At 46.1% G+C, this 26,161-nt stretch overlaps 1 protein-coding gene across 2 annotated transcripts in view; it reads right to left on the reverse strand.

The window, feature by feature from the left end:
* CD99 (CD99 molecule (Xg blood group)) overlaps window positions 1-18,118 on the reverse strand; it is a 45,700-nt gene extending 27,582 nt beyond the window's left edge. For both annotated transcript variants that reach the window (XM_038757037.1, XM_038757036.1), the window contains exons 1-2: window positions 18,097-18,118; window positions 13,858-14,035 (exon numbers count right to left, since the gene is read on the reverse strand). In XM_038757037.1, the coding sequence (XP_038612965.1) occupies window positions 13,858-14,035; window positions 18,097-18,108 (190 nt within the window). In that variant the 5' untranslated portion in view covers window positions 18,109-18,118. The remainder of the gene's footprint in view (window positions 1-13,857; window positions 14,036-18,096) is intronic.
* Window positions 18,119-26,161: the final 8,043 nt, after the last annotated feature.

Raw genomic sequence — 26,161 nt, forward strand, 5'->3', positions numbered from 1 at the left:
TCCATCTCCCCCTTCTAGACTGTGAGCCCACTGCTGGGTAGGGACCGTCTCTATATGTTGCCAACTTGTACTTCCCAAGCGCTTAGTACAGTGCTCTGCACACAGTAAGCTCTCAATAAATATGATTGATTGGTTGATTGAACCTGCTGCTCCTCTGCTTCTCCGTCCTCTCTCTTCCCTCCCTGTTTACCTGTGAAGTCATTTGCCCAAGTTCACACAGCAGACAAGTGGTAGAGGCGATTTACAACTCTGGTCCTCTGACGCCCGGGGCCAGCAGCTCCTCTGCTTCTCCACCCTCTCGATTCCCTCCCTGTTTACATGCGTGCCATCCCTTGGCTTGCCTTCCAGCCCAAGCACAGGAGGAGAGAGAGCCAGCCTTCCACGTGACTAGCCAAGCCCAAAGCAGAAGCTTCGGTTTTGTCCTGCGTACCACTCTAAAAGGCCCGCTGTGTTGGGTTTTGTCTGTAATGTCAGTGGCACCCGGGACGGCAGGGCTATAAAAAATGTGCCCGCTCAGAAATCCCAGCCACAGAAGAATGCGTTTCTCGCAACTGCGAGCAAAACGGATGTTCGGTGGCTTGGCATGTGAGGGTGACTCACACTGAGTGGGTCTGAGCCCCTTCTTGGTTACTCACTCGCCCCGGCCAGGACAAAAGTCCAGAGCTGCTGCAGCTCCACCGTTTCCACATTCCGAGCCCAAGTGAGCCGTTTCCGGACGTTTCTGTAGCCAAACCATGTGGAAAGGCAAGGCAGCGTGGCCTCCTGGAGGTCGGAAAGACCTGGGCTCCACCATTTGTCTGTCGTGTGACCCTGGGCAAGTCACTTCACATCTCTGTGCCTCAGTTACCTCGTCTGTAATATGGGGATTAAGAGTCTGAGCCCCACGTGGGGCAGGGACTGGGTCCAGCCTGATTAGCTTGTATAGACCCCAGCCCTTAATTCAGTGCTTGGCACATAGCGAGCACTTTAAAAAAAAAAAACCAATACCTCGATTCTGATTATTATTATGATTATTACTGGAGTCAGGCCTATTTCAGAGCAGCCCTGGAATTCCGGGGGGAGGCCGGGCTGGAATTCCCACGGTTCCTCAGTTCCGGGAAGGCCGGTGTCAGGAGTCCCAAGGCCAGGAGGGAGCCCCAAGGCCAGTTTGGTTCCAGCCTCAGTCCTGCACGGCCCCCCGTGACTCCCCAGGTACCTTCCAGCTGGTGGAAATTCCCAAAGAGCGGACACCACGTGACACGAGCCGCTTGGCCACAGCTGAAGGCCGCCAGGCCCGAGCCAGCCCCACCGTGTCACTGTCCTGTCACTGCCGTGCAGCTCGCGTATATTACAGGCCCTGCCCAGCTTGGCATAGCTGCTCTCTGCGCCTCAATTCCCTCCTCTGTAAAACCGGGATTCAGATGGGGAGCCCCACGTGGGTCATGGACTGTGTCCAACCCGACTAGCTTCTATCCACCCCAGTGCTCAGAATGGTGTCTGACATGGAGTAAGCCCTTAACAAATACCATTTCAGGAAAGATAATAATGATGATGATGACAATAATTGGGGTATTTGTTAAGCACTTACCCTGTGCCGGACACTGTGTTAATTATACCCCACAACCGGTACCGCTTCCATCTCTGATCAATCAATCATGTTATTGAGCATTTACTATGTGCGGAGCACTGTACTAAGCACTTAGGAACAATATAACAGCCATATTCCCCGCCCACAACCCACTTACAGTCTAAAGGGGGGAATCATTCAAGCAATGGTATTTATTGAGTGCCCACTGTGTGCAGAGAACTGTTCTAAGCCCTTGGGAGAGTACAATAAAACAGCAATGGCAGGCCTGTTCCCTGCCCACAGTGAGCTTAAAGTCTAGGGGGGGCATAAATCATACAGCGTTATTTATTGAGCGCTTTCTGTGTGCTGGGGAGAGCACGGCCATGTGAGCAGATACGATTCCACGGCCCCAACCCTCTGGCTCCTCCCAGCAAGAAGCATGAGAAATATTCACTGACCATTTTCTACAGTGGATCCATATTGGAATACATTCCCTGGGTCACACTTAGCAACTGCAATCCATTAATGGTATTTATTCATTCATTCAATCATATTTATTGAGCGCTTACTGTGTGCAGAGCACTGTACTAAGCGCTTGGGAAGTACAAGTTGGCAACATACAGAGACAGTCCCTACCCAACAGCAGGCTCACAGTCTAGACAACTTATAATTTGTATCTATCCCAGCGCATAGTAAGTGCTCAACAAATGCCATAATTATTATTATTATTATTATTTTATAGCTATATTTGTTTTTAAAGGGCAAATCTTAAAGTACTGGTGGCATTTTTTGAGCACCCACAGAGTGAAATAATAATGATAATAATAATAATGATGGCATTTATTAAGCGCTTACTAAGTGCGAAGCTCTGTTCTAAGCACATTGTACTAAGTATTTGGGAATGTAGAACAGAAAGAACAGAAGAGATGCATCCTGCTCACAAGGAGCTTTCACTCTAATATATGCTTACATTTAATGGCAAGGAAATTCTAATTCCTTAACATGGTTATACATGGACAGGAGATAAGTAATCTGTGAGTACTATTAGTATCCCGTGTCATCACCAACGTACATCAGAAAGTCTTTATAACACTAAAACGAGCACTTACTATGTGCAGAGCACTGTACTAACAACATTGTATAATGAAGAGCAGTACAGCGTAGTGCATAGAGCACAGGCCTGAAAGTAAGAAGGTCATGGGTTCTAATTCCGGCTAATTCTAATTCCCCCCATCTTACCTCCTTCCCTTCCCCACAGCACCTGTATATATGTATATATGTCTGTACATATTTATTACTCTACTTATTTATTTATTATACTTGTACATATCTATTCTATTTATTTTATTTTGTTAGTATGTTTGGTTTTGTTCTCTGCCTCCCCCTTTTAGACTGTGAGCCCACTGTTGGGTAGGGACTGTCTCTAGATGTTGCCAACTTGGACTTCCCAAGCACTTAGTACAGTGCTCTGCACACAGTAAGCGCTCAATAAATACGATTGATTGATTGATTGATTTGCCACTTGTCTTCTGTGTGACCTTGGACAAGGCACTTCACTTCTCTGGATCTCCGTTACCTGATATGTAAAATGAGGATTGAAACTGTGAACCCCAAGTGGGACAGGGTCCGCATCCAACCCAATTTGTTTGTATCCACACCGGTGCTTAGTACAGTGCCTGTCACATAGTAAGCGTTTAACAAATACCCTAATTATTATTAATATTATTATTACTCAGCATTTGGGAGAGTCCAATACAACACAGTTGGCAGAATGTTCTCTGCCCAATCAGTTAAATAAATCAAGCAATCGGAGGTACCACGGCATCCTGCACATAGTAAGTGCACAATAAATACCAAGGACTGAGCAGCCCCCTACCCTGGTCTACAGTGGCCCATAAGGTCCCCAGATGGTGACTGATTCATTAGCGTGGCTCAGTGGAAACAGCCTGGGCTTTGGAGACAGAGGTCATGGGTTCAAATCCCACCTCCACCACTTGTCAGCTGTGTGACTTTGGGCAAGTCACTTTGCTTCTCTGGGCCTCAGTGACCTCATCTGTTAAATGGGGATGAAGACTGTGGGCCCCCTGTGGGACAACCTGATCACCTTGTATCCCCCCCCGGCGCTTAGAACAGTGCTTTGCACATAGTAAGCGCTTAATAAATGTCATTATTATTATGATTATTAAGGGCAATCCAGAGCTCCCTGACCGTCATTCAGTTGGAGTTTGGGGGCTGGGGCATTTATTTCTATTAATATCTGTCTCTCTCTCTAGAGTTTAGCTCACTGTGGGCAGAGAATGTTTCTGTTCTATTGTACTCTCCCAAGCACTTAGTATGATGCTCTGCACACAGTAAGTACTCAATACATAATAAGAAAAATAATAATAATATATTATTATTATGGCATTTAATTGCTATGTGCCAGACACTGTACTAAGCACTGTATATACAATTGACTGATTGACTGACTAATTGAGAAAGGTGTGAGTGTGGATTTCTGTGTGCCAGACAGGTAGGTGGATTATGCTTTCTGGAGGAGTTATTTTTGGATCAGTGAGATGTCCAGGAAGGAAATCTACGGAGACAGAAGCCCAGACAGCTGCAAGTCCTGGATGGGCAGGTCCTTGGACAGGGATCATAAGGCTATCAATTATGACGGTATTTGTTAAGTGCTTACTATGTGCCAAGCACTGGGCTAAATGCTGAGGTGGATACAGGATAAACACGGGGCTCCTGATCTAAGCAGGCGAAAGAATGGACATTGAAGCCTTGTTTTTCAGATGAGGAAACAGAGGCCCACAGAAGGGAAGTGACTTTCCCTAGGTCCCACAGTAGGCATGTGGTTTACTGGGTTCTGTGGACTTGGGTTCTTATCCCGGCTCCACCACTCGTCTGCTGTGTGATCTCGGGTGAGTCCCTTCACTTCTCTGTGCCTCAGTTCCTTCCCCTGCCAAATGGGCCTGAAACACTGTGAGTTCCATGTGGGACATGGACTGTGTCCAACCTGATGGCCTTGAATCTACTCCAGCGCTTAGTACAGTGCCTGGCACATAGTAAGTGCTTAACAAATGAGAAGCAGCGTGGCTCAGTGGAAAGAGCACGGGCTTGGGAGTCAGAGGTCATGGGTTCTAATCCCGACTTTGCCACATGTCTGCTGTGTGACCTTGGGCAAGTCACTTAACTTCTCTGAGAGTTACCTCATCTGTAAAATGGGGAATTAAGATTGTGAGCCCCACGTGGGACAACGTGATCACCTTGTATCCCCCTCCAGTGCTTAGAACAGCGCTTCGCACATAGTAAGCGCTTAACAAATGCCAACATCATCATCATCATCAACAAATACCATTTACGAAAAAAAAAAGGGGGTGGCAGAACCCGGGTCCACTAAGCCAAACTGCTTCCTTCCTCTCCCTGTTGTCCCCCTCTCCATCCCCCCCATCTTACCTCCTTCCCTTCCCCACAGCACCTGTATATATGTATATATGTTTGTACATATTTGTTACACTATTTATTTATTTATCTTACTTGTACATATCTATTCTATTCATTTTATTTTGTTAGTATGTTTGGTTTTGTTCTCTGTCTCCCCCTTCTAGACTGTGAGCCCGCTGTTGGGTAGGGACTGTCTCTATGTGTTGACTTGTACTTCCCAAGCGCTTAGTACGGTGCTCTGCACACAGTAAGCACTCAATAAATACGATTGATTGATTGATTGATTGCTTCTCCAAGAGGCCTGGATGCCAGCCGAGGCCTGCCGATACGGAGGCTCTAAGAATGGGAAGGCTGGGAGAGAGGAGTTGTCAGAGGGCTGGGACATTCTCCTCAAATCCGACAGACAATTTCTCTTCCCCCTTCAAAGTCTTATTGAAGGCCCAACTCCTCCAAGAGGCCTTCCCCGCCTAAGCCTCGTCTCCCACCCCCTTAAGCGCTTAGTACAGTGCTCTGCACACAGTAAATGCTCAATAAATACGATTGATTGATTGATTGAAAGGCCTGAGGAAGGGCAAGCCAGGGGAATCGGCCCCCAGAGGAAACCCTGCCACCCTCAGGACCCTCAAACCATGGGGCTGGCCAAGCTGACAGCGTCCCCGGGGGGCGGTGGGGGCCTGCTCTGAGAGGAGGAGGGGGCGAGGGGTCGCCCAAACGTTCCCGAACACTCCGTGTGACCCGCCTCGAAATCAGAGCCTGCAGAGGGAATGTGTCGGGAGGGAACGGAGGCCCCTAGCAAGGAGGAAGGGCTGGGACATTCTCCTCAAATCCGACAATTTCTCTTCCCCCTTCAAAGCCTTACTGAAGGCCCAAGAGGCCTTCCCCGCCTAAGCCCTCCTTTCCTCGTCTCCCACCCCCTTCCGCATCACCCTGACACACTCCCTTAATAATAATAATGATAATGATGACATTTATTAAGCGCTTACTATGTGCAAAGCACTGTTCTAAGCGCTGGGGAGGTGACAAGGTGATCAGGTTGTCCCACGGGGGCTCACAGTCTTAATCCCCATTTTACAGATAACAGGCACAGAGAAGTGAAGTGACTTGCCCAAAGTCACACGGCGGCGGAGCCAGGATTTGAACCCGTTACCTCTGACTCCAAAGCCCGGGCTCTTTCCACTGAGCCACGCTGCTTCTCCAACCACCCCTCCTCCCAGACCCTCATTTACGTCCGTCTCCCCCTCCAAACTGTCAGCTCATTCTGGGAAGGGGATGTCTGCTGCACTGTTCTGTTGTACTCTCCCAAGTGTTTAGTACAGTGCTCTGCACATGGTAAGTACTCAATAAATTTCACTGCGGCCCAGGGCCTGCTCTGACCAACAAAGAAAGTTGCTACTTTTAGGTTACCAGCTGTCAGTTGACGGGGACATCTGACCTGAGCCGGGGCAAATCCAGTTCAGTGACGTTTAGTAGACAGGAGTGGGATAGGGTGGAGGTTGCCAGGGGCGAGGGGGGGACAAGGGTGGGTGGGGGGCCATTGACGATGCATGGTTCAAATCCCGGCTCCGCCCATTGCCAGCTGTGTGACTTTGGGCAAGTCACTTAACGTCTCTGTGCCTCAGTGACCTCATCTGTAAAGTGGGGATTAAGACTGTGAGCCCCCCCATGGGACATCCTGATCACCTCCCCAGAGCTTACTTAACACAGTGCTTTGTACGTAGTAAGAGCTTAATAGATGCTATTATTATTATTATTATGAGACCAGCGCTTAGTATAGTGCTCTGCACACAGTAAGCGCTCAGTAAATACGATTGATTGATTGATTGATTTGAACCTGCCCTGGGGATTCTCCTGTGACTTTTCTGCAGCCTCTGGACCCAGACTGGAAGATGACTCATAGCCTCCTATTAGCCCTGGGGCTGCTCAGGAGCAGCTTGGCCTAGGGGAAAGAGCACAGGCCTGGGAAGTCAGAGGACCTGGATTCTAATCCTGGCTCCGCCGCCTGTCTGCCTGTGACCTTGGGCAAGTCGCTTCACTCTCTGGGCCTCAGTTTCCTCACCTGTAAAATGGAGATTCAATACTTGTTTTCTCTCTTATTTAGACTGCGAACCCCATGTTGGGCAGGGACTATGTCCTGATCTGATTATTCTCTCCCCACTCATTCAGTCATTCATTCAGTCGTATTTATTGAGCGCTTACTGTGTGCAGAGCACGGTACTGAGTGCTTGGAAAGTACAATTCGGCAACAGATAGAGACAATCCCCACCCAACAACGGGCTACAGCACTTAGTACAGTGCTTGGCACATGGCAAGCACTTAACAAACACCATCGTTATTATCAGTCGTAATAGTATTACTAACACTCCTATCAATAATTAATATTACTATCAACAATTAATAATACTACTATTATTAATATCACTACGACTAATAATAATTTTGAAAGCCAGAGGGGACTTCTTTCGCGAAGTCTACATCAGGGTCTACAGAGAAGCGGCATGGCCTAGTAATCCGTTCATTCATTCAATCCTATTTATTGAGTGATTACTGTGTGCAGAGCACTGTACTAAGTGCTTAGGAAGTACAAGTTATACTTCCCCTCACAAGCAAGACCCCCCCACTCCCTTCCCAACACCCTCCCTGACTTTCTCCCCTCTAGGAAAAGCCAAAGAGCAAGACATCCCATCTACAGGCAGGGAACGTGTCTGCTAATTCTGTTGTGTTGTCCTCCCCCAGGTGCTCAGTACAGTGCTCTGCACATAGTAAGCGTTCAATAAATACCAATGATTGCTTGATTACCCGGGGTCACCCTGAAAACCTGAATAAGCCCTGCAATTCCACCAAACTTCAAGTGAAAACAGATTTCCCAGATGGAAGGCTTCTTCTGTATCACCATTCTTATTCATCTGTTCATCATTAGAAAAACAGTTCCCTAACCCCGTAGGAGCCCGCCACATTGGATAGTCCAATTCTAAGGATTTTCAAGCATTTACCAGCAGAGATCGTGGCTGGATTCACCCAGCCCAAAGACAGAGGAATTGGATAATGTTCCGTTAGGTTTGTTCTATGTTCACAGCTCAAAGAAATCACCCAGGCTGAGAAATCCTGTCACAAACACGCCCCAGTTCCTGGATCAACTAAATCCAAGCTAAAAGTGGCAAACAAAAAATGTGATTTCTTTGTTGAGGGGGAAAAAAAACCCATCTACGAATCTGCTGAAAGGAAACGCGGAGCAGAAAAAGAGTTACTCTGAGTCATAAAAAAGCCAGAGAGACAGCACTACTTAACTCAGCTTCCACTCCCTGGCTGACTTGTCTCCTTAAAAGTTCATGATTTCTTCAGGCTCTTTCTCCAACCAACCGAAGCTAAGCTGTTCTTTGATCTCACATCCCGGACTACGTCACAAATAATTTCCAATGTGTCCTGGCCTAAACCTCTTGTGTGTGCTTTTACTCTCAGTAGAACGGGATTCTTGTTGATTTTTGCCTTCTATTCTCCCATCCTCACCGGAAAAGCAATCAAATCGTATTTATTGAGCGCTAACTGCGCAGAGCACTGTACCAAGCACTTGGGAGAGCACAATACCACAGTATCTGTAGCCACGTTCCCTGCCCACAATGAGCTTACAGTCCAGAAAACTCTGTCCTGTCCATCTAGAATATGGAACCGGTCTATTTATGGATCTGTAAATACAAACTAATTTTGGAAAACTTTTCCTTGCCCAGACATACTTAGTTGATCTAGGTGAAAGATGACTGACTGAAAACTTTAATGTTTAAAGAAAAAACAAAATCCCCAAACCGCTTAATTGATCCTCTCCCGCTACAACCGGCCTGGATATTTTGTTCCGCTCATACCAACCTACTCAGTGTCCCTCACCCTCGCCTCCGCTGCTGTTCCAACCTTTTCTCCGCCCCTCCCTCCTGCTTGAAACTCCCTCCCCCTGCCTATCTGACACACCAGCCTTTTCCATATCCCTTCTAAAAGGATATCGCCCCCAGGAAGGTTTCCCTGACTGACCTCTTATCACCCCACACTGTTCTCCCTCCTTCCTGCCTCCCCCATGCGTTAATCCCCACCCTTAAACGCTTAGCTAACCCCCATCCCCACTCCCTCAGCATTTATGTACATGGCAATCAATGGTATTTACTGAGCGCTACAGGTGCGCAGAGCACCGTACTAAGCACTTGGGAGAGTATGGTATAACAGAGTTGGTAGACACGTTCCCCATAAGTGAGCTTACTCCCGTCGAAAAAGAAGTTGCGTTTGGTCCAGTATTTCTTTATGTATCCTCTGGCTTTGGAAAGCACAATGACGGGCCTAAGAGCTGGGCAAAATAAATGGCATCGGACACCAATACGTAGGGATTCTTTTTGGCTCTCGTTGTTTAATAAGCCTAAGTAATGTTTTTAAGCCTGTCATTGCCAAGAACCTATCCCAACCTCGGTAAATCCAGCTCTCATTTAAAGTGGCCATTGTTCCGATCGTGCTTGATTTGGCTTAAAATCCCATCTCCTCCAAGAAGCTTTCCCTGACTAAGCTTTCATTTCCCCAATTCCCTCTCCCATCTGCGTCATCTCTGGACTTGGAACTGTCCCCTTGGGAGCCTGATATTCACCCCATCCACAGCCCCACTGAGGCACGTATCTGTAATCGATTAATAGTCAAGGCCGGGTCCCTCTCTAGGGGGTAAGTTCCTTGTAATAACAATAATAATAATAATAATAATAATGGCATTTATTAAGCGCTTACTACGTGAAAAGCACTGTTCTAAGTGCTGGGCAAGAAACACATCTTCCGACTGTACTGTACTCTCCCAAGCGCTTAGTACGGTGCTCTGCACACAGTAAGCGCTGAATAAATACGATCGATTGATTGGTTAGGGAAGTCTCTTGGAGATGATCTTGGGAAAATGATGAGCTCCCTTAAATCAGAGCACTTCCTTCATCTAGATGGGAGCATGTTTTCGACCTCACCCCATCTGTTCTTCCAACCCAGCCGGGGATTCTGCTTCTGACAAGGGCAGGAAGATGCCTGGAAGAACCAAAAACAATTCCCCCTTCCTGATGTCCACCGACCTCTTGGTTTTAAGGTCGTGGTATCTAATCGCCCTCCTATCTCCTTTACATCAATGGGACAAACCCACCATGGACCAACCGACCACGTTTACTGAGCATTTACTGTGTGTAGAGCACTGTACTAAGCGCTTCTTGGGAGAGTCCAATATGACAGACTGGGTAGACATGTTCCCTACCCACAACGACCGCTCGCTTGTGGATTTAGGAAAACCCTTTTAGGAATTGCACAAATTTGATGATATTTTGAAGGCGCTTGTCTTTCTAAACCGAATAACTGAATTCACAAGGCCCCCACCACAGAGTGAAGGCCAACATTTGACTCTGGATTCAAATGGGGACGGATTCGGCTGTGTTCACTAACAAATGGTATTTTCTGAATGCATACCACAGTGCTCAAGAGCTTAGTACAGTGCTCTGCACACAGTTATTTACTGCTTACTGTGTGCAAGTCACTGTACTGCACACCTTTTTATTTTTAGTGTATTCGTTAAGTGCTTACTACCCACCGTACTAAGCACTGGGGGAGATTCGGGCTAATAGGGTTAGACACAGTCCATGTCCCACATGGGGCTCACGATCTTAATCCCCATTTTACAGATGAGGGAACTGAGGCATAGAGAAGTGAAGTGGATTGCCCACGGTCACACAGAGGACAGGTGGCGGAGCTGGGATTAGAACCCAGGTTCTCTGATTTCCAAAGCATTTGGGAGAGTACAATTCAGCGAAGTTGGTAGACATGATCCCTGACCATGAGGAATTCATGTGCAGTTTTATCAAAAGCAGTCAGTTGCCTCTACTAAATCTACAGAATCTACTAAACGCCCAGAGGCACATGCTGTTGTTAATAGCCCTGGTTGTCAAAAATGTCTTGATGGTTTGCTTTTCAGGAGAGATAAAATCATTCCAATGGTCCTCTCACTTCACCAAGTGGTATTTACTTCCTGCTCCTCTAACTTTTGGCTAGAAAAACCTGTACTGTGAAAAAAAGAATCTGTGTCTGTCAGCAAAATGCAAAATGGTTTTTACAGTTGGAAGAATTGATTTCTTTTAACACAAAGCACTGTAAGATGGGGTTTGCGTGATGCAATTTTAATGAAATCCTGGCACCGCATTTGCATTCATTCTCAGTTAAATACAGACAGCCATATTTTGTCCTGCTCCAAGATGGAGCAATGAAAAAGAATAGAAAATTGCTCCCTTCAATGCAAAAAAGTGACTTGCAGAGGAAGAAACGAATGTTAACAGACTGCAAGCTTCTTGTGGACAGGAATCACATCTACAAAGCCTACTGTACTCTCCCAAGCGTTGGTAATCATTATTATTATTACTACTACTACTATTAATAATATCTGTTAACCTTGTAACCCCCAGCACTTAGAACAGTGCTTTGCACATAGTAAGGGCCTAATAAATGCTATCATAATCATTATTATTATTACCACTGCTACTACTACTATTAATATCTGTTAACCTTGTAACCCCCCAGCGCTTAGAACATTGCTTTGCACATAGTAAGCGCTTAATAAATGCTATCATTATTATTATTATTACAATGCAGAGCCCAGAGTAAGTACTCAATAAATACAACTGATTGATAAAAACAGATGTTAAAATGTTTCCAAGCCGAAAGGTGACTTGTTAAACGTGATAATAAAAACTCAGAAGAAAGCAATCGTGAACGCATTTATGTTGGTTGGAAATAGCGGCAGCAAGAGTTCCGATAAATCAGGGCAGTCTGGCCAGTTGTCCGATATTTAAAATTCACTTCTCCTTCCTAAAAAACCCCCACAGCCTTCTATAATCTTAACTCTCCCATGACTGTTGTTGAACCCCCAACGCTTCATATCGGGCCACCTGCCTGGGGAGGCATCACATAAATATTAAGATTTTATTCCACCAGCCCGTTGTTGGGTGGGGACCGTTTCTATACGTTGATACGTTGCCAACTTGGACTTCCCAAGCGCTTAGTCCAGTGCTCTGCACACGGTAAGCGCTCAATAAATATGATGAATGAATGAATGAACTTATCATTCTGTCCTGAAACGGGCAAAGGAACAGCAACGATGACACGGGAAACTGGGAGGAAATTCCAGTACGGGATGCTCGGCTTCCTAAATTTCCCCGTGCATGCCTATTCGAATCCCCAACTTCCATCTTAAAAAAAACACCCTCTGGAAGCAGAAGTCCTGAAACGGTAGAGGGATCAACAGTCGGTGATTAGAACTAAAATCCCACTCACTGTCAGACCTGTACTGCAGTGCTTAGCACGCTCCTTGGCACACAGTAGGAACTTAAATACTATCATTTTTATTGCTATTACTAATAGTGGTTAAAAACCACCCCTTTTCCTGATCGCAGGCTAGGACTGGAATAAAGCCACACCCCAGGCCTGTCTGTGAAACATCAAAACAACCATCTGGACTTTAACCAATTCCCACCACCCGCCTATTACCAACAAATCGGGCCTTGCAAGCTAGTTATGTGCCCCCCACCCTGTCAAAGAGAAAGCCCGCCCCCCCCCCCCCCCAATCTCTCCCCACACTTTTCTCATTCGGGGAAATTTCAGAACTCCAACCAACACTATCCTAACCACGTTGGGCACGGGTTTTGTTTTAAACCCTCAATTCTGGGGAAAAGAAAGTGGGTTTTTTTTGTTTGTTTCTGGCTTTCGCTGCGGGCCAGGGAAGGGGCCCTAGACAAACTTTACAAAACGTCTTTTTTCAAGTGGTGCCGGGCTGGTGTCCCACTCGGCTTCTCTTCTCCCGGGCCCCTCCCCAACACGCACATTCCTTTCATAAAAAGTCTTTTCGGAGTGGTGCTGGGCTGTCATCCAACTGGGCCTCTCAATCAATCAATATTTATTGAGCGCTTACTGTGTGCAGAGCACTGTACTAAGCGCTTGGGAAGTCCAAGTTGGCAACATATAGAGACAGTCCCTACCCAACAGCGGGCTCACAGTCTGAAAGGGGGAGACAGAACAAAACCAAACATACTAACAAAATAAAATAAATAGAACAGATATGTACAAGTAAAATAGAGTAATAAATATGTACAATCAATCAATCGTATTTATTGAGCGCTTACTGTGTGCAGAGCACTGGACTAAGCGCTTGGGAAGTCCAAGTTGGCAACATATAGGGACAGTCCCTACCCAACAGTGGGCTCACAGTCTGAAAGGGGGAGACAGAGAACAAAACCAAACATACTAACAAAATAAAATAAATAGAACAGATATGTACAAGTAAAATAGAGTAATAAATATGTACAATCAATCAATCAATCGTATTTATTGAGCGCTTACTGTGTGCAGAGCACTGTACTAAGCGCTTGGGAAGTCCAAGTTGGCAACATATAGGGACAGTCCCTACCCAACAGTGGGCTCACAGTCTAAAAGGGGGAGACAGAGAACAAAACCAAACATATTAACAAAATAAAATAAATAGAACAGATATGTACAAGTAAAATAGAGTAACAAATATGTACAAACATATATACAGGTGCTGTGGGGAAGGGAAGGAGGTCCTAGATTGCACACAGTACGGCCAGAAGAGATAAAGTGATTTTTCCAAGCTCTCTTAGCCTAACTCTGCCTCTTCTTTTGTCCCAAACCACAGAGCCCACGCCCATGGGGGGGAGGAAAAAAAGGGATTTTCCCAACTCCGCGGGGGTGCCGGGGGTGGGGAGGGGGTCTTCCCCAGGCCTATAGGCGGGTGGGAATCTGGGGGTTGGAGGGTTTGGAAGCCCACCCTGGTCGGAGGGTGCCCAAGGGTGCAGGGCTGGGGCACGGGGGGAATGGGGGGGTACCTGTAGCTGGAGCCGGGGGTCCGAGGAGGAGGAGGAGGAGAGGGAGGACCAGGAGGGCGGGGGGTCCCCGGCTGGAGCAGGGTGGGCAGCGGCCCATGGCGACCGGTGGGCAGCGGTGGCACGGTGGGCACCGACGATCAGCCGCCCGGAGAGCCGGTGGGCGGCACGGGGGGCGGGCCTATGGAGGAGGGAGGGCGGGCAGGGGGCGGGCAGACGACAGGAGGGGCGGGCCAATCAATCAATCGAATTTATTGAGCGCTTACTGTGTTCAGAGCACTGTACTAAGCGCTTGGGGCAGAGGAGAGAATAATAATAATAATAATACTGGCATTTATGAAGCGCTGACTATGTGCAAAGCACTGTTCATTCACTCATTCCATCGTATTTATTGAGCGCTTACTGTCAATCAATCAATCGTATTTATTGAGCGCTTACTGTCAATCAATCAATCCATCAGTCGTATTTATTGAGCGCTTACTGTGTGCAGAGCACTGGACTAAGCGCTTGGGAAGTCCAAGTTGGCAACCTATAGAGACAGTCCCAACAAGTGGGCTCACATTCTAGAAGGGGGTGACGGAGAACAAAACCAAACATATTCACAAAATAAAATAAATAGAATAGATATGTACAAGTAAAATAAATAAATGAATAGAGTAATCATCATCATCATCATCAATCGTATTTATTGAGCGCATACTGTGTGCAGAGCACTGGACTAAGCGCTGGGGAAGTCCAAGTTGGCAACCTATAGAGACAGTCCCAACAGTGGGCTCACAGTCTAGAAGGGGAGACGGAGAATAAAACCAAACATATTAACAAAAGAAAATAAATAGAATAGATATGTACAAGTAAAATAAATCAATAAGTACAGTAATAAATACGTACAAACATATATGCATATATACAGGTGCTGTGGGGAAGGGAAGGAGGTAAGAAGAGGGGGGATGGATAGGAAGGAGGGGGCTCAGTCTGGGAAGGCCTCCTGAAGGCCACAGCACCTGTATATATGTTTGTACATATTTATTAATCTATTTATTGATTTATTTTACTTGTACATATCTATTCTACTTCTTTTATTTTGTCAGTATGTTTGGTTTTGTTCTCTGTCTCCCCCTTCTAGACCGTGAGCCCGCTGTTGGGTAGGGACTGTCTCTATATGTTGCCAACTTGGACTTCCCAAGCGCTTAGTCCAGTGCTCTGCACACAGTAAGCGCTCAATAAATACAATTGATTGACTGATTGCAGAGCACTGGACTAAGCGCTTGGGAAGTACAAGTTGGCAACATATAATAATAATAATGATGGCATTTATTACGCGCTTACTATGTGCAAAGCACGGCTCTAAGCGCTGGGGAGGTTACAAGGTGATCACGTTGTCCCACGTGGGGCTCACAGTTTTAATCCCCATTTTCCAGATGAGGTAACTGAGCCATAGGGAAGTTAAGTGACTTGCCCAAAGTCACACAGCAGACAGTTGGCGGGAATAATAATAATGATGATGGCATTTATTAAGCGCTTACTATGTGCAAAGCACTGCTCTCAGCGCTGGGGAGGTTGCAAGGTGATCAGGTTGTCCCACGGGGGGCTCACAGTCTTCATCCCCATTGTACAGATGAGGGAACTGAGGCACAGAGAAGTGAAGTGACTCGCCCAAGATATAGAGACGGTCCCTGCCCAACAGCGGGCTCACTGCTCTAAGAGAGAACGAGCGGGGCTCAGAGGAGAGAGCCTGGGTTTGGGAGTCACGGGTCGTGGGTTCTAATCCCGCCTCCGCCACTTCATTCATTCAGTCAATCGTATTTATTGAGTGCTTACTGTGTGCAGAGCACTGTACTAAGCGCTTGTCTGCTGGGTGACTTTGGGCCAGTCACTTCACTCCTCTGGGCCTCAGTGACCGCCTCTGGAAAATGGGGATGAAGACTGGGAGCCCCACGTGGGACAATCGGATCACCTTGTAACCTCCCCAGCGCTTAGAACAGTGGTTGGCACATAGTGAACGCTTAATAAACGCCATTTTAAAAAGGGGGGCGGGGCGTGGGAGAGCAGGGGGCCGGCTGAGGAGAGAAGCCCACTGTTGGGTAGGGACTGTCTCTATATGTTACCAATTTGTACTTCCCAAGCGCTTAGTACAGTGCTCTGCACATAGTAAGCGCTCAATAAATACGACTGATGATGATGATGATGAGAAGCAGCAGGGCTCAGAGGAAAGAGCCCGGGCTTGGGAGTCACAGGTCGTGGGTTCTAATCCCGCCTCTGCCACATGTCTGCTGGTTGACTTTGGGCCAGTCACTTCACTCCTCTGGGCCTCAGTTCCCCCCTCTGGAAAATGGGGGTGAAGAGTGGGAGCCCCACGTGGGACAAGCTGATCACCTTGTAACCTCCCCAGCGCTTAGAACAGTGCTTGGCACATAGTAAGCGCTTAACAAATGCCATCATCATCATCATCCCTCCTCCGCTACTTGTCTGCTGGGTGACTTTGGGCGAGTCACTTCACTCCTCTGGGCCTCAGTTCCCTCCTCTGGAAAATGGGGATGAAGAGTGGGAGCCCCACGTGGGACAAGCTGATCACCTTGTAACCTACCCAGCGCTTAGAACAGTGCTTGGCACATAGTAAGCGCTTAACAAATGCCATCATCATCATCATCATCATCCCTCCTCCGCCACTCGTCTGCTGGGTGACTTTGGGCGAGTCACTTCACTCCTCTGGGCCTCAGTTCCCTCCTCTGGAAAATGGAGGTGAAGAGTGGGAGCCCCACGTGGGACAACCTGATCACCTTGTAACCTCTCCAGCGCTTAAAACAGTGCTTGGCACATAGTAAGCGCTTAATAAATGCCATTTTAAAAGGGGGGGCGGAGCGTGGGAGGGAAGGGGCGGTGCTGAGGAGAGAAGCAGCGGGGCTCAGAGGAAAGAGCCCGGGCTTGGGAGTCACAGGTCGTGGGTTCTAATCCCGCTCCGCCACTTTCATTCATTTCAAACACCTTCCTACCTCTCTGATCCTGGAAAACCTTCTCTTCTGCAGAAGAGGAATTAAAACCTTCCCAGACTGTACGTATTTAATACTCTATTTATTTAACTTGTACATATCCTATTTATTTTATTTTGTTAATATGTTTTGTTTTGTTCTCTGTCTCCCCCTTCTAGACTGTGAGCCCACTTTTGGTTAGGGGCCGTCTCTATATGTTGCCAACTTGTACTTCCCAAGCGCTTAGTACAGTGCTCTGCACACAGTAAGCGCTCAATAAATACGATTGACTGATTGAGCCCCCTCCTTCCTCTCCCCCTCTCCCCCCTCCATCCCCCCCACCTTACTTCCTTCCCCTCCCCACAGCACCTGTATATATGTACATATGTTTGTACGGATTTATTACTCTATTTATTTTATTTGCACATATTTATTCTATTTATTTTATTTTGTTAATATGTTTTGTTTTATTGTCTGTCTCCCCCTTCTAGACTGTGAGCCCGCTGTTGGGTAGGGACCGTCTCTAGATGTTGGGACTTGTACTTCGCAAGCACTTAGTACAGTGCTCTGCACACAGTAAGCGCTCAATAAATACGTTTGAATGAACAAATGAATGAATGAAAAACCTTGGCCAGGTGTTTCCTGACAGCCACAAACATCTCAATCCCAAAGGAGAGAGGGAAAAAAGACAGCAAAGCAGCAATTTACTTTCTAAGGGAAGAAAAATATCTAAGTGTAACCAAATGGCCAACCATTATTTTTTTATTGAATTTATATGGCTAATTAAAACTGGCGTTTAAGTCGACTATCTAGTTAAAAGATCACAGAATACTACTAATGTGATCTGGTTTTGGTCTTCCTTTTTGGTGCAGCATAGAAACACAATGGGAATAAGCCTGCAGACTAGGAATAAGAGAAGCAGTTTGCCTGGGAGTCAGAGGACCTGAGTTCTAATCCCACCTCTGCCTCTTGTCTGCTGAATGACCTTGATGAAGTCACTTCACTTCTCTGCGCCTCAGATATTTCATCTGTAAAATGGGCATTAAGACTGGGAGCCCCATGTGAGGCATGGACTGTGTCCAACCTGATAAGCTTGTATCTACCCGGCAGTAAGTGCTTAACAAATGCCATTTTTTTTAAAAAAAGAATACATTAGCTTCCTTTCCACTGAATCATTCTTTTGCGACCCAGCCCACCTCTATATTGCCACAAGATGGAAATATTTTTAATATTGGTCGTATCTGTTTCTGCATGAATGTAGAGGATTTTCTCTTACCTGAATCCCCATGTTAAAGACTGGATTCTGTTGCTTTTTGTTTCTATCTCTGCTGTTCAACATACAGAAGAGAAACAAAGGAAAGAACATTAAAGTCACTACTTGTGTTCAGACAGCTATCCAAATCATCATCCAAATCATCCCCTCTCCATCCCCCCATCTCCCCTCTCCATCCCCCATCTTACCTCCTTCCCTTCCCCACAGCACCTGTATATATGTATATATGTTTGTACATATTTATTACTCTATTTATTTATTTATTTATTTATTTTACTTGTACATATCTATTCTATTTATTTTATTTTGTTAGTATGTTTGGTTTTGTCTCCCCCTTTTAGACTGTGAGCCCACTGTTGGGTAGGGACTGTCTCTATATGTTGCCAATACTTCCCAAGCGCTTAGTACAGTGCTCTGCACACAGTAAGCGCTCAATAAATACGATTGATGATGATCATCATCATCATAATAATATGATGTGATATTTGTTAAGTGCTTACTAGTCACCAAACATTCTGCTAAACACCGGGGTACATAAACGGTAATCCGATCGGACACAGTGCCTGTCCCGCAGTCTACCTGATCCTACGTGGGGCTCGCAGTTAAAATAGGAGGGAGAACGGATTGAATCCCCATTTTACAGATGACAAACTGAGGTAGCGAGGAGTAAAGTGGCTTGCCCAAGGCCACACAGCGAGCAAGTGGCAGAGAACCTCTGATTCCCAATCCTGTGCCCTGTGCAGTAGGCTTCCCAGCTATGCACACTTTACTCACCCCTCCCTCATTCCCACAGCACTTGTATACGAATCCATAACGTATTTATTTGTATGAATGTCTGTCTCCCTGCAAGACTGTAAGCTCGTTGTGGGCCTGTTGACTCTGTTCCACCGTCCTCTACCAAGCGCGTAGTACAGTGCCCTGCATACAAGCGCTCAATAAATACGACTGACTGATTGATAAACCTGGCAAGGACAGAGTGGTGTTTTGTTCAGCCTACACTTTGTACACTGCGACAAAAATCTCACCCTCGATCATGACATCTTTGAAACTGAAGACCGATCCATGTGTGCAGGTGGGCAAGGTTCTAACCCAATCATACGTTTCATCAAACTGAAAAAATGAAATCAGTGACTTAGCTTATAATATTTCCGCATCCAGGTTTGAATTCAATTGCCCTCCTCCTAACCAGAGGCACTTATTAGATCACCATTCTGAATCTGAATGCAAGAAACCATTGACAGCAAATGGTCTGTGATCATTAAATTCATTCATTCATTCAATCGTATTTATTGAGCGCTTACTGTGTGCAGAGCACTGTACTAAGCGCTTGGGAAGTACAAGTTGGCAACATAGAGAGATAGTCCCTACCCAACAGCGGGCTCACAGTCTAGAAGAGGGAGACAGACAACAAAACGTATGCACCAAATAAAATAAATAGAATAAATATGTACAAGTAAAATAAATGGAGTAATAAATATGTACAAACATATATACAGGTGCTGTGGGGAGGGGAAGGAGGTAAGGTGGGGGGGAAGAGAAGTGACTTGCCCAAGGCCACACAGCAGACAAGTGGCGGAGTCAGGATTAGAACTCATGACCTTCTGACTCCCAGGCCCGTGCTTTACCCGCTACACCATGCTGCTTCAATCAATCAATCAATCAATCGTATTTATTGAGCGCTTACTGTGTGCAGAGCACTGTACTAAGCGCTTGGGAAGTACAAGTTGGCAACATAGAGAGATAGTCCCTACCCAACAGCGGGCTCACAGTCTGGAAGGGGGAGACAGACAACAAAACATATACACCAAATAAAATAAATAGAATAAATATGTACAAGTAAAATAAATGGAGTAATAAATATGTACAAACATATATACAGGTGCTGTGGGGAGGGGAAGGAGGTAAGGTGGGGGGGAAGAGAAGTGACTTGCCCAAGGTCACACAGCAGACAAGTGGCGGAGCTAGGATTAGAACTCATGACCTTCTGACTCCCAGGCCCGTGCTTTACCAGCTACACCATGCTGCTTCAATCAATCAATCAATCCATCGTATTTATTGAGCGCTTACTGTGTGCAGAGCACTGTACTAAGCGCTTAGGAAGTACAAGTTGGCAACGTAGAGAGACGGTCCCTACCCAACAGTGGGCTTACAGTCCAAAAGGTCATTAAATGATGACAAAACGATATCCATTTATTAAGCAAAAAACATCATCATCATCAATCGTATTTATTGAGCACTTACTATGTGCAGAGCACTGTACTAAGTGCTTGGGAAGTACAAATTGGCAACATATAGAGACGGTCCCTACCCAACAGTGGGCTCACAGTCCAAAAGGTCATTAAATGATGACAAAACGATATCCATTTATTAAGCAAAAAACAGATGGAAATCTGCCTGCTAAAACCAGTATTATTATGGAAACTCTTATGTGCTTACGATGGGATAATAATACTATTAATAATAATAATAATAATTGTGGTATTTGTTGAGTGGAGAAGCAGCGTGGCTCAGTGGAAAGAGCCCGGGCTTTGGAGTCAGAGGTCATGGGTTCAAATCCCAGCTCCGCCAACTGTCAGCTGTGTGACTTTGGGCAAGTCACTTCACTTTTCTGTGCCTCAGTTACCTCATCTGTAAAATGGGGATTAAAGTTGTGAGCCCCACCGTGGGACAACCTGATCGCCTTGTAACCTCCCCAGAACTTAGAACAGTGCTTTGCACATAGTAAGTGCTTAACAAATACAATTATTATTATTATTATTACTATGTGCACTGGAGTAGATACAAAGCAAACTGGGTCGGACACAGTCCCTGTCCCACATGGGGCTCCAGGTAGAAGGGAGAACAAGTATTGAATCCCCATTTTATAGTTGAAGAAACAGAAGCCCAGACAAGTGAAGTGACTTGCCCAAGGTCACACAGCAAGCCATAGGTAAAGCCGGGAATAGGACTCTGGTTTTCCGGCTCCCAGGCCCGTGCTCTTTCCACTAGTTCAGGCTGCTTCTCATCATGCCTCACCACTTCTTACTTGTTAGACTTTTTGACATAAGGGCACAGAGAGCAAATAGTAAATAGCCTATTTGCCTACATTTCCCATTTTAAAGTGTGGGAAAGAGACTTTTTTCTGAATGGCGCTCATTTGCAACCCAAGTAACTGCAAGACAGTGCCAAGGCCGTGCTTTCGAGCTATTATCCCAGTAGGTGTTCTGTCTTGGGAACAAATACCGCAAAATAGAGAAGCAGCGTGGCTCAGTAGAAAGAGCCCGGGCTTTGGAGTCAGGGGTCATGGGTTCAAATCCCAGCTCTGCCAATTGTCAGCTGTGTGACTTTGGGCAAGTTACTTAACTTCTCTGGGACTCAGTTACTTCATCTGTGAAATGGGGATTAAGACGGTGAGCCCAGATGGGACAACCTCATCACCTTCTAATCTCCCCAGTGCTTTGCACATAGTGAACACTTAATAAATGCCATCATTATTATTAATTATTTATTAATTAATTTCTAGACTGTGAGCCCGCTGTTGGGCCTTTTATTCACCCCTCCTCCCAGCTCCACAGCGCATACGTCCATATCCGTTATTTATTTATTTCTATTAATGTCTGTCTCCCCCTCTAGACACTAAGCTCCTTGTGGGCAGGGAAGGTGTTTGTTTATTATTATACTGCACTCTCCCAAGCACTCAATAAATGCGATTGAATCAATGAACTTTGTTGTAGTGTGCTCTCCCAAGCGCTTTGTACAGTGCTCTGCACAGAGGAAGCGCTCAATAGGTACCATTGATAGACTGATTGATTCTTCAATCAGAAGTCTTCACCTCTGTCAGCAAAATCCAGCCAGCAGGACCCTGTTTTCCCGATTTCCAGAGCAGTGTCCTTTCCTCTGGAGATGGGATGAAAAAACCCCAGCAGAATTTCCAGTGCTTCCACCAGTAGCAATGTAAGCCTTGGGCCTGGGTGTCAGAGGACCTGGGTTCTAATCCCAGCTCCTCCACTTATCTGCTGTGTGACCTTGAGAAAGTCATTTCACTGGGCCTCATCTCCTTCATCTGTCAAATGGGGATTAAGACTCTGAGCCCCACGTGGGACAGGGACTGGGTCCAACCTGATTAGCTTGTATCTACCCCAGCTCTTGGTACGGTGCTTATAGCGGCGTGGCTCAGTGGAAAGAGCACGGGCTTTGGAGTCAGAGGTCATGGGTTCAAATCCTGGCTCCGGCAATTGTCAGCTGTGTGATTTTGGGCAAGTCACTTCACTTCTCTGTGCCTCAGTTACCTCATCTGTAAAATGGGGATAAAGACTTTGAAACCCCCCCACCCCACCCGTGGGACAACCTGATCACCTTGTAACCTCCCCAGCGCTTAGAACAGTGCTTTGCACATAGTAAGTGCTTAATAAATGCCATTATTATTATTATTATAGCACGCAGTAAGCCCTCAACAAACCCCACCATTAGTACTACTAGCATTGTTACTACTAGCATTATTACGATGTGTGAGGGGGAGCAGGTGTTTAATCGGATCCGTGTCCATCCTGATTATCTTGTATCTACCCCAGGGCTTAGTACAGGGCTTGGAACACGGTAATGGCTCCACAAACACAGCAATTATCATCACTATTATTCTTATCATCATTGTGAGGGTGAAGGAGGGAGAACGGATAGTCAATGAGATCCGTGTCCAACCTGATGATCTTGTATCTAACCTGGAGCTTATTCCACTGTGGGGCACGTGGTAAGTGCCACCAAGAATTAACGTTCTTCACAGGGGGTGGTTAATTCCTTCGGAGTTTCAAAGGCTTTGGAATTCATGAAGTGCCTTATAATTAACTAATAGCTTCCTAGTACTGCTGAAACATTAAACACTTCATTTGGCTTCATAAGGAAGCAGAAACTTTCAGAGGAGGGTGATCATCATCATCATGACTCATTCCACAGCAGGCAGTTTCGCTGTTCCACTAATTGGAGATGGGTGTGAACTTCCTGCTTCACAACCGGGCCGGTTTTTGGTTGCCAGAATAAGTTATCTCGGGGCTCACACTTTTGACTGTCCCACAATCTCTATGACACTCATTTCTTCTGGTATTTGTAAACACTGACTACCTAGCGGTCCATCACTCGACGCTTCTGATCCCGGCTCCGCCACTTGTCTGCTGTGTGACCTTGGGTAAGTCACTTCACTTCTCTGGGCCTCACTTACTTCATCTGTAAAGTGAGGATTGAGACTGTGAGCCCCACGTGGACCAGGGACTGTGTCCAACATGATTTGCTTGTCTCCACCCCAACGCTTAGTACAGTGCCGGGCACGTAGTAAGACTTCACAAATACTACAATTTATTATTATTATAATCAACCGTATTTATTGAGCGCTTACTCTGCGCAGAGCACTATACTAAGCACTTGGGAGAGTACAATATAAGAGAGTGGGTAGACACTTAGAGAAGCAGCGTGGCTCAGTGGAAAGAGCACGGGCTTTGGAGTCAGAGGTCATGGGTTCGAATCCCGACTCCACCACATGTCTGCTGTGTGAGCTTGGGCAAGTCACTTAACTTCTCTGGGCCTCAGTTACCTCATCTGTAAAATGGGGATTAAGACTGTGAGCCCCACATGGGACAACCTGATCACCCTGTATCCTCCCCAGCTCTTAGAGCAGTGCTTTGCACTTAGTAAGCGCTTAACAAATGCCAATTATTATTATTATTAGACATGTTCCCTGCTTCCTTTATGCCAGGCACCGGGCAAGATGCAAGCTAATCGGGTTGGACGCAGTCCCTGCCCCGCATGGGGCTCACAGTCTTAAATCCCCATTTTACAGAGGAGGTGACTGAGGCACAGAGAAGCGAAGTGACTTGCCCAAAGTCACTCATCTGACAAGTGGCGGAGCCGGGATTAGAACCCAAGTCCTCCAACTCTCTATCACTCTATCCACTAGGCAATGCGGCTTCTTGACAATCTCTTATTGCAGCATCGTTATTTTTAACAAACAGAAGTGGATTCTTCACTAGTGGTTTCTTGAGAAACTCCGTCTCGGTTCCCCATTAAGCCACTATAATGTTGACTATTTATAGGCAGGAATTGGGTCTTCTACTTCCATCGATCTCTCCCAGGTGCTTTGAGAGTGCTCTATACATGGTTAGAAAATTAATGATACTAGTAGTGTTTGTTAAGTGCTCCTTATTGCACTCTCCCAGGAGCTTGGTACAGAGCTCTGTGCAAAGTTAGAATAATAACTGTGGCATTTGTTAAGCGATTACTATGTTCCAAGCACTGTACTGAGCGCTGGAATAGATAGGATTCAGTCAGATTGGTTCCTGTCCCATTTGGTGCTCACAGTCTAAAACGGAAGGGCAGCTGGGAATTTTTTCCCAATTTACAGATAAGGAAAGTGAGGCACAGAGAAGATAGTGACTTGCCCAAAGTCAGAACCGAAGAGTGTAGGTAAACTCTACTGATTGATCTGGATGATATAATAATAATAATAATGATAGTATTTGTTAAGCGCTTACTATGTGCAAAGCACTGTTCTAAGCGCTGAGCACTGTTCTAAGCGATATCACAGTTTGTAAGTTTGTCCTCTAGACTGTAAGCTTGTTGTGACTAGGGAATGCATCTACCAACTCTGTTACATTGTCCTTTCCCAAGCGTCTAATACAGTGCCCTGCACACAGTAAGCACTCAATACATACCATTGATTGATTGATTGTTCCTTTTGTGCCTATAATAATAATAATAATAATGTTGGTATTTGTTAAGCGCTTACTATGTGCCAAGCACTGTTCTAAGCGCTGGGGGGGGGGGCTACAAGGTAATCAAGGTTGTCCCACATGGGGCTCACAGTCTTAATCCCCATTTTACAGATGAGGGAACTGAGGCACAGAGAAGTGAAGTGGCTTGCCCAAAGTCACACAGCTGACAAGTGGCGGAGCCAGGATTAGAACCCATGACCTCTGACTCCCAAGCCACACTGCGCCACACTGCGTACTCATTTGATGGCCTTCATTGTGCGCTTACTGTGTGCAGAGCACTGCACTAAGCGCCTGGGAGAGGACGATATAACAAAAAACGGACACAGTCCCTGCCCACAACGAGCTTACAGTCTGGAGTACGAGCTACTGCACTGAACTCTCCCAAGTGCTCTGCACACAGTTAAGCGCTCAATAAATACCACTGATGGATGGCAGTCTTTTGGATGTAGGAAGCTCATCTCACTCACAGGTGCCCAGAAGAAGTCGTCACAGCTCTGGTGTCCCAGATGGTTGGTGTTGCCTTCCCTCTCAACTTCTATTTAAAATATATAAATATATATATAAATAAAATCTGTAGTAAAAGCACCCGTACAACCTGCCAGTGGCCTCTGCAATTTCCTGCTGTAAGGGAACTGGCTTTGTTTATAAAGTTGGTCCCCTAGCAACAACTAAATTGTCTTGCTTAACCACTTGGAAGCAGAAGGTTGTGATTAACAGGAAAACAAGGAAACTGGAAAGTTACACTGCCTACCGGTAGATTCCCTCTAAGTGTAACTGATCTTATTTTGTTTCGTTTTACCCTTTCAAGAACAGCTACGTTTTCAAGGGCATTTTAAGTGGTTTTCAGCAGCGGGGTTGCGGGGCAACAGATCATTCTTCGATCTGCGGTACTTATTCAACGCTTACTGTCTGCGGAGCACTGTACTAAGCATTTGGGAGAGTACGATAGTGGCTTTGGAGTCGGAGGTCATGGGTTCAAGTCCCAACTCTGCCAACTGTCAGCTGTGTGACTTTGGGCAAGTCACTTAACTTCTCTGGGCCTCTCAGTTCCCTCATCTGTAAAATGGGGATGAAGACTGTGAGCCCCCCGTGGGGCAACCTGATCACCTTGTAACCTCTCCAGCGCTTAGAACAGTGCTTTGCAAGTAGTAAGCACTTAATAAATGCCATTATTATTATTATTACGATAGAATTGTACAGTGCTCAGCACACAAGAAGGGCTCAATAAATACCACTGATTGACTGGAGACAGGGTCCTTGCCCACAGGGAGCTTAAAGCGTAGAGCGGGAGACAGACATTAAAATAAGCAATTGAAGGTAATTATTGAGCG

Source organism: Tachyglossus aculeatus, chromosome 15, assembly GCF_015852505.1.
Source record: "Tachyglossus aculeatus isolate mTacAcu1 chromosome 15, mTacAcu1.pri, whole genome shotgun sequence".
NCBI lineage: Eukaryota > Metazoa > Chordata > Mammalia > Monotremata > Tachyglossidae > Tachyglossus > Tachyglossus aculeatus.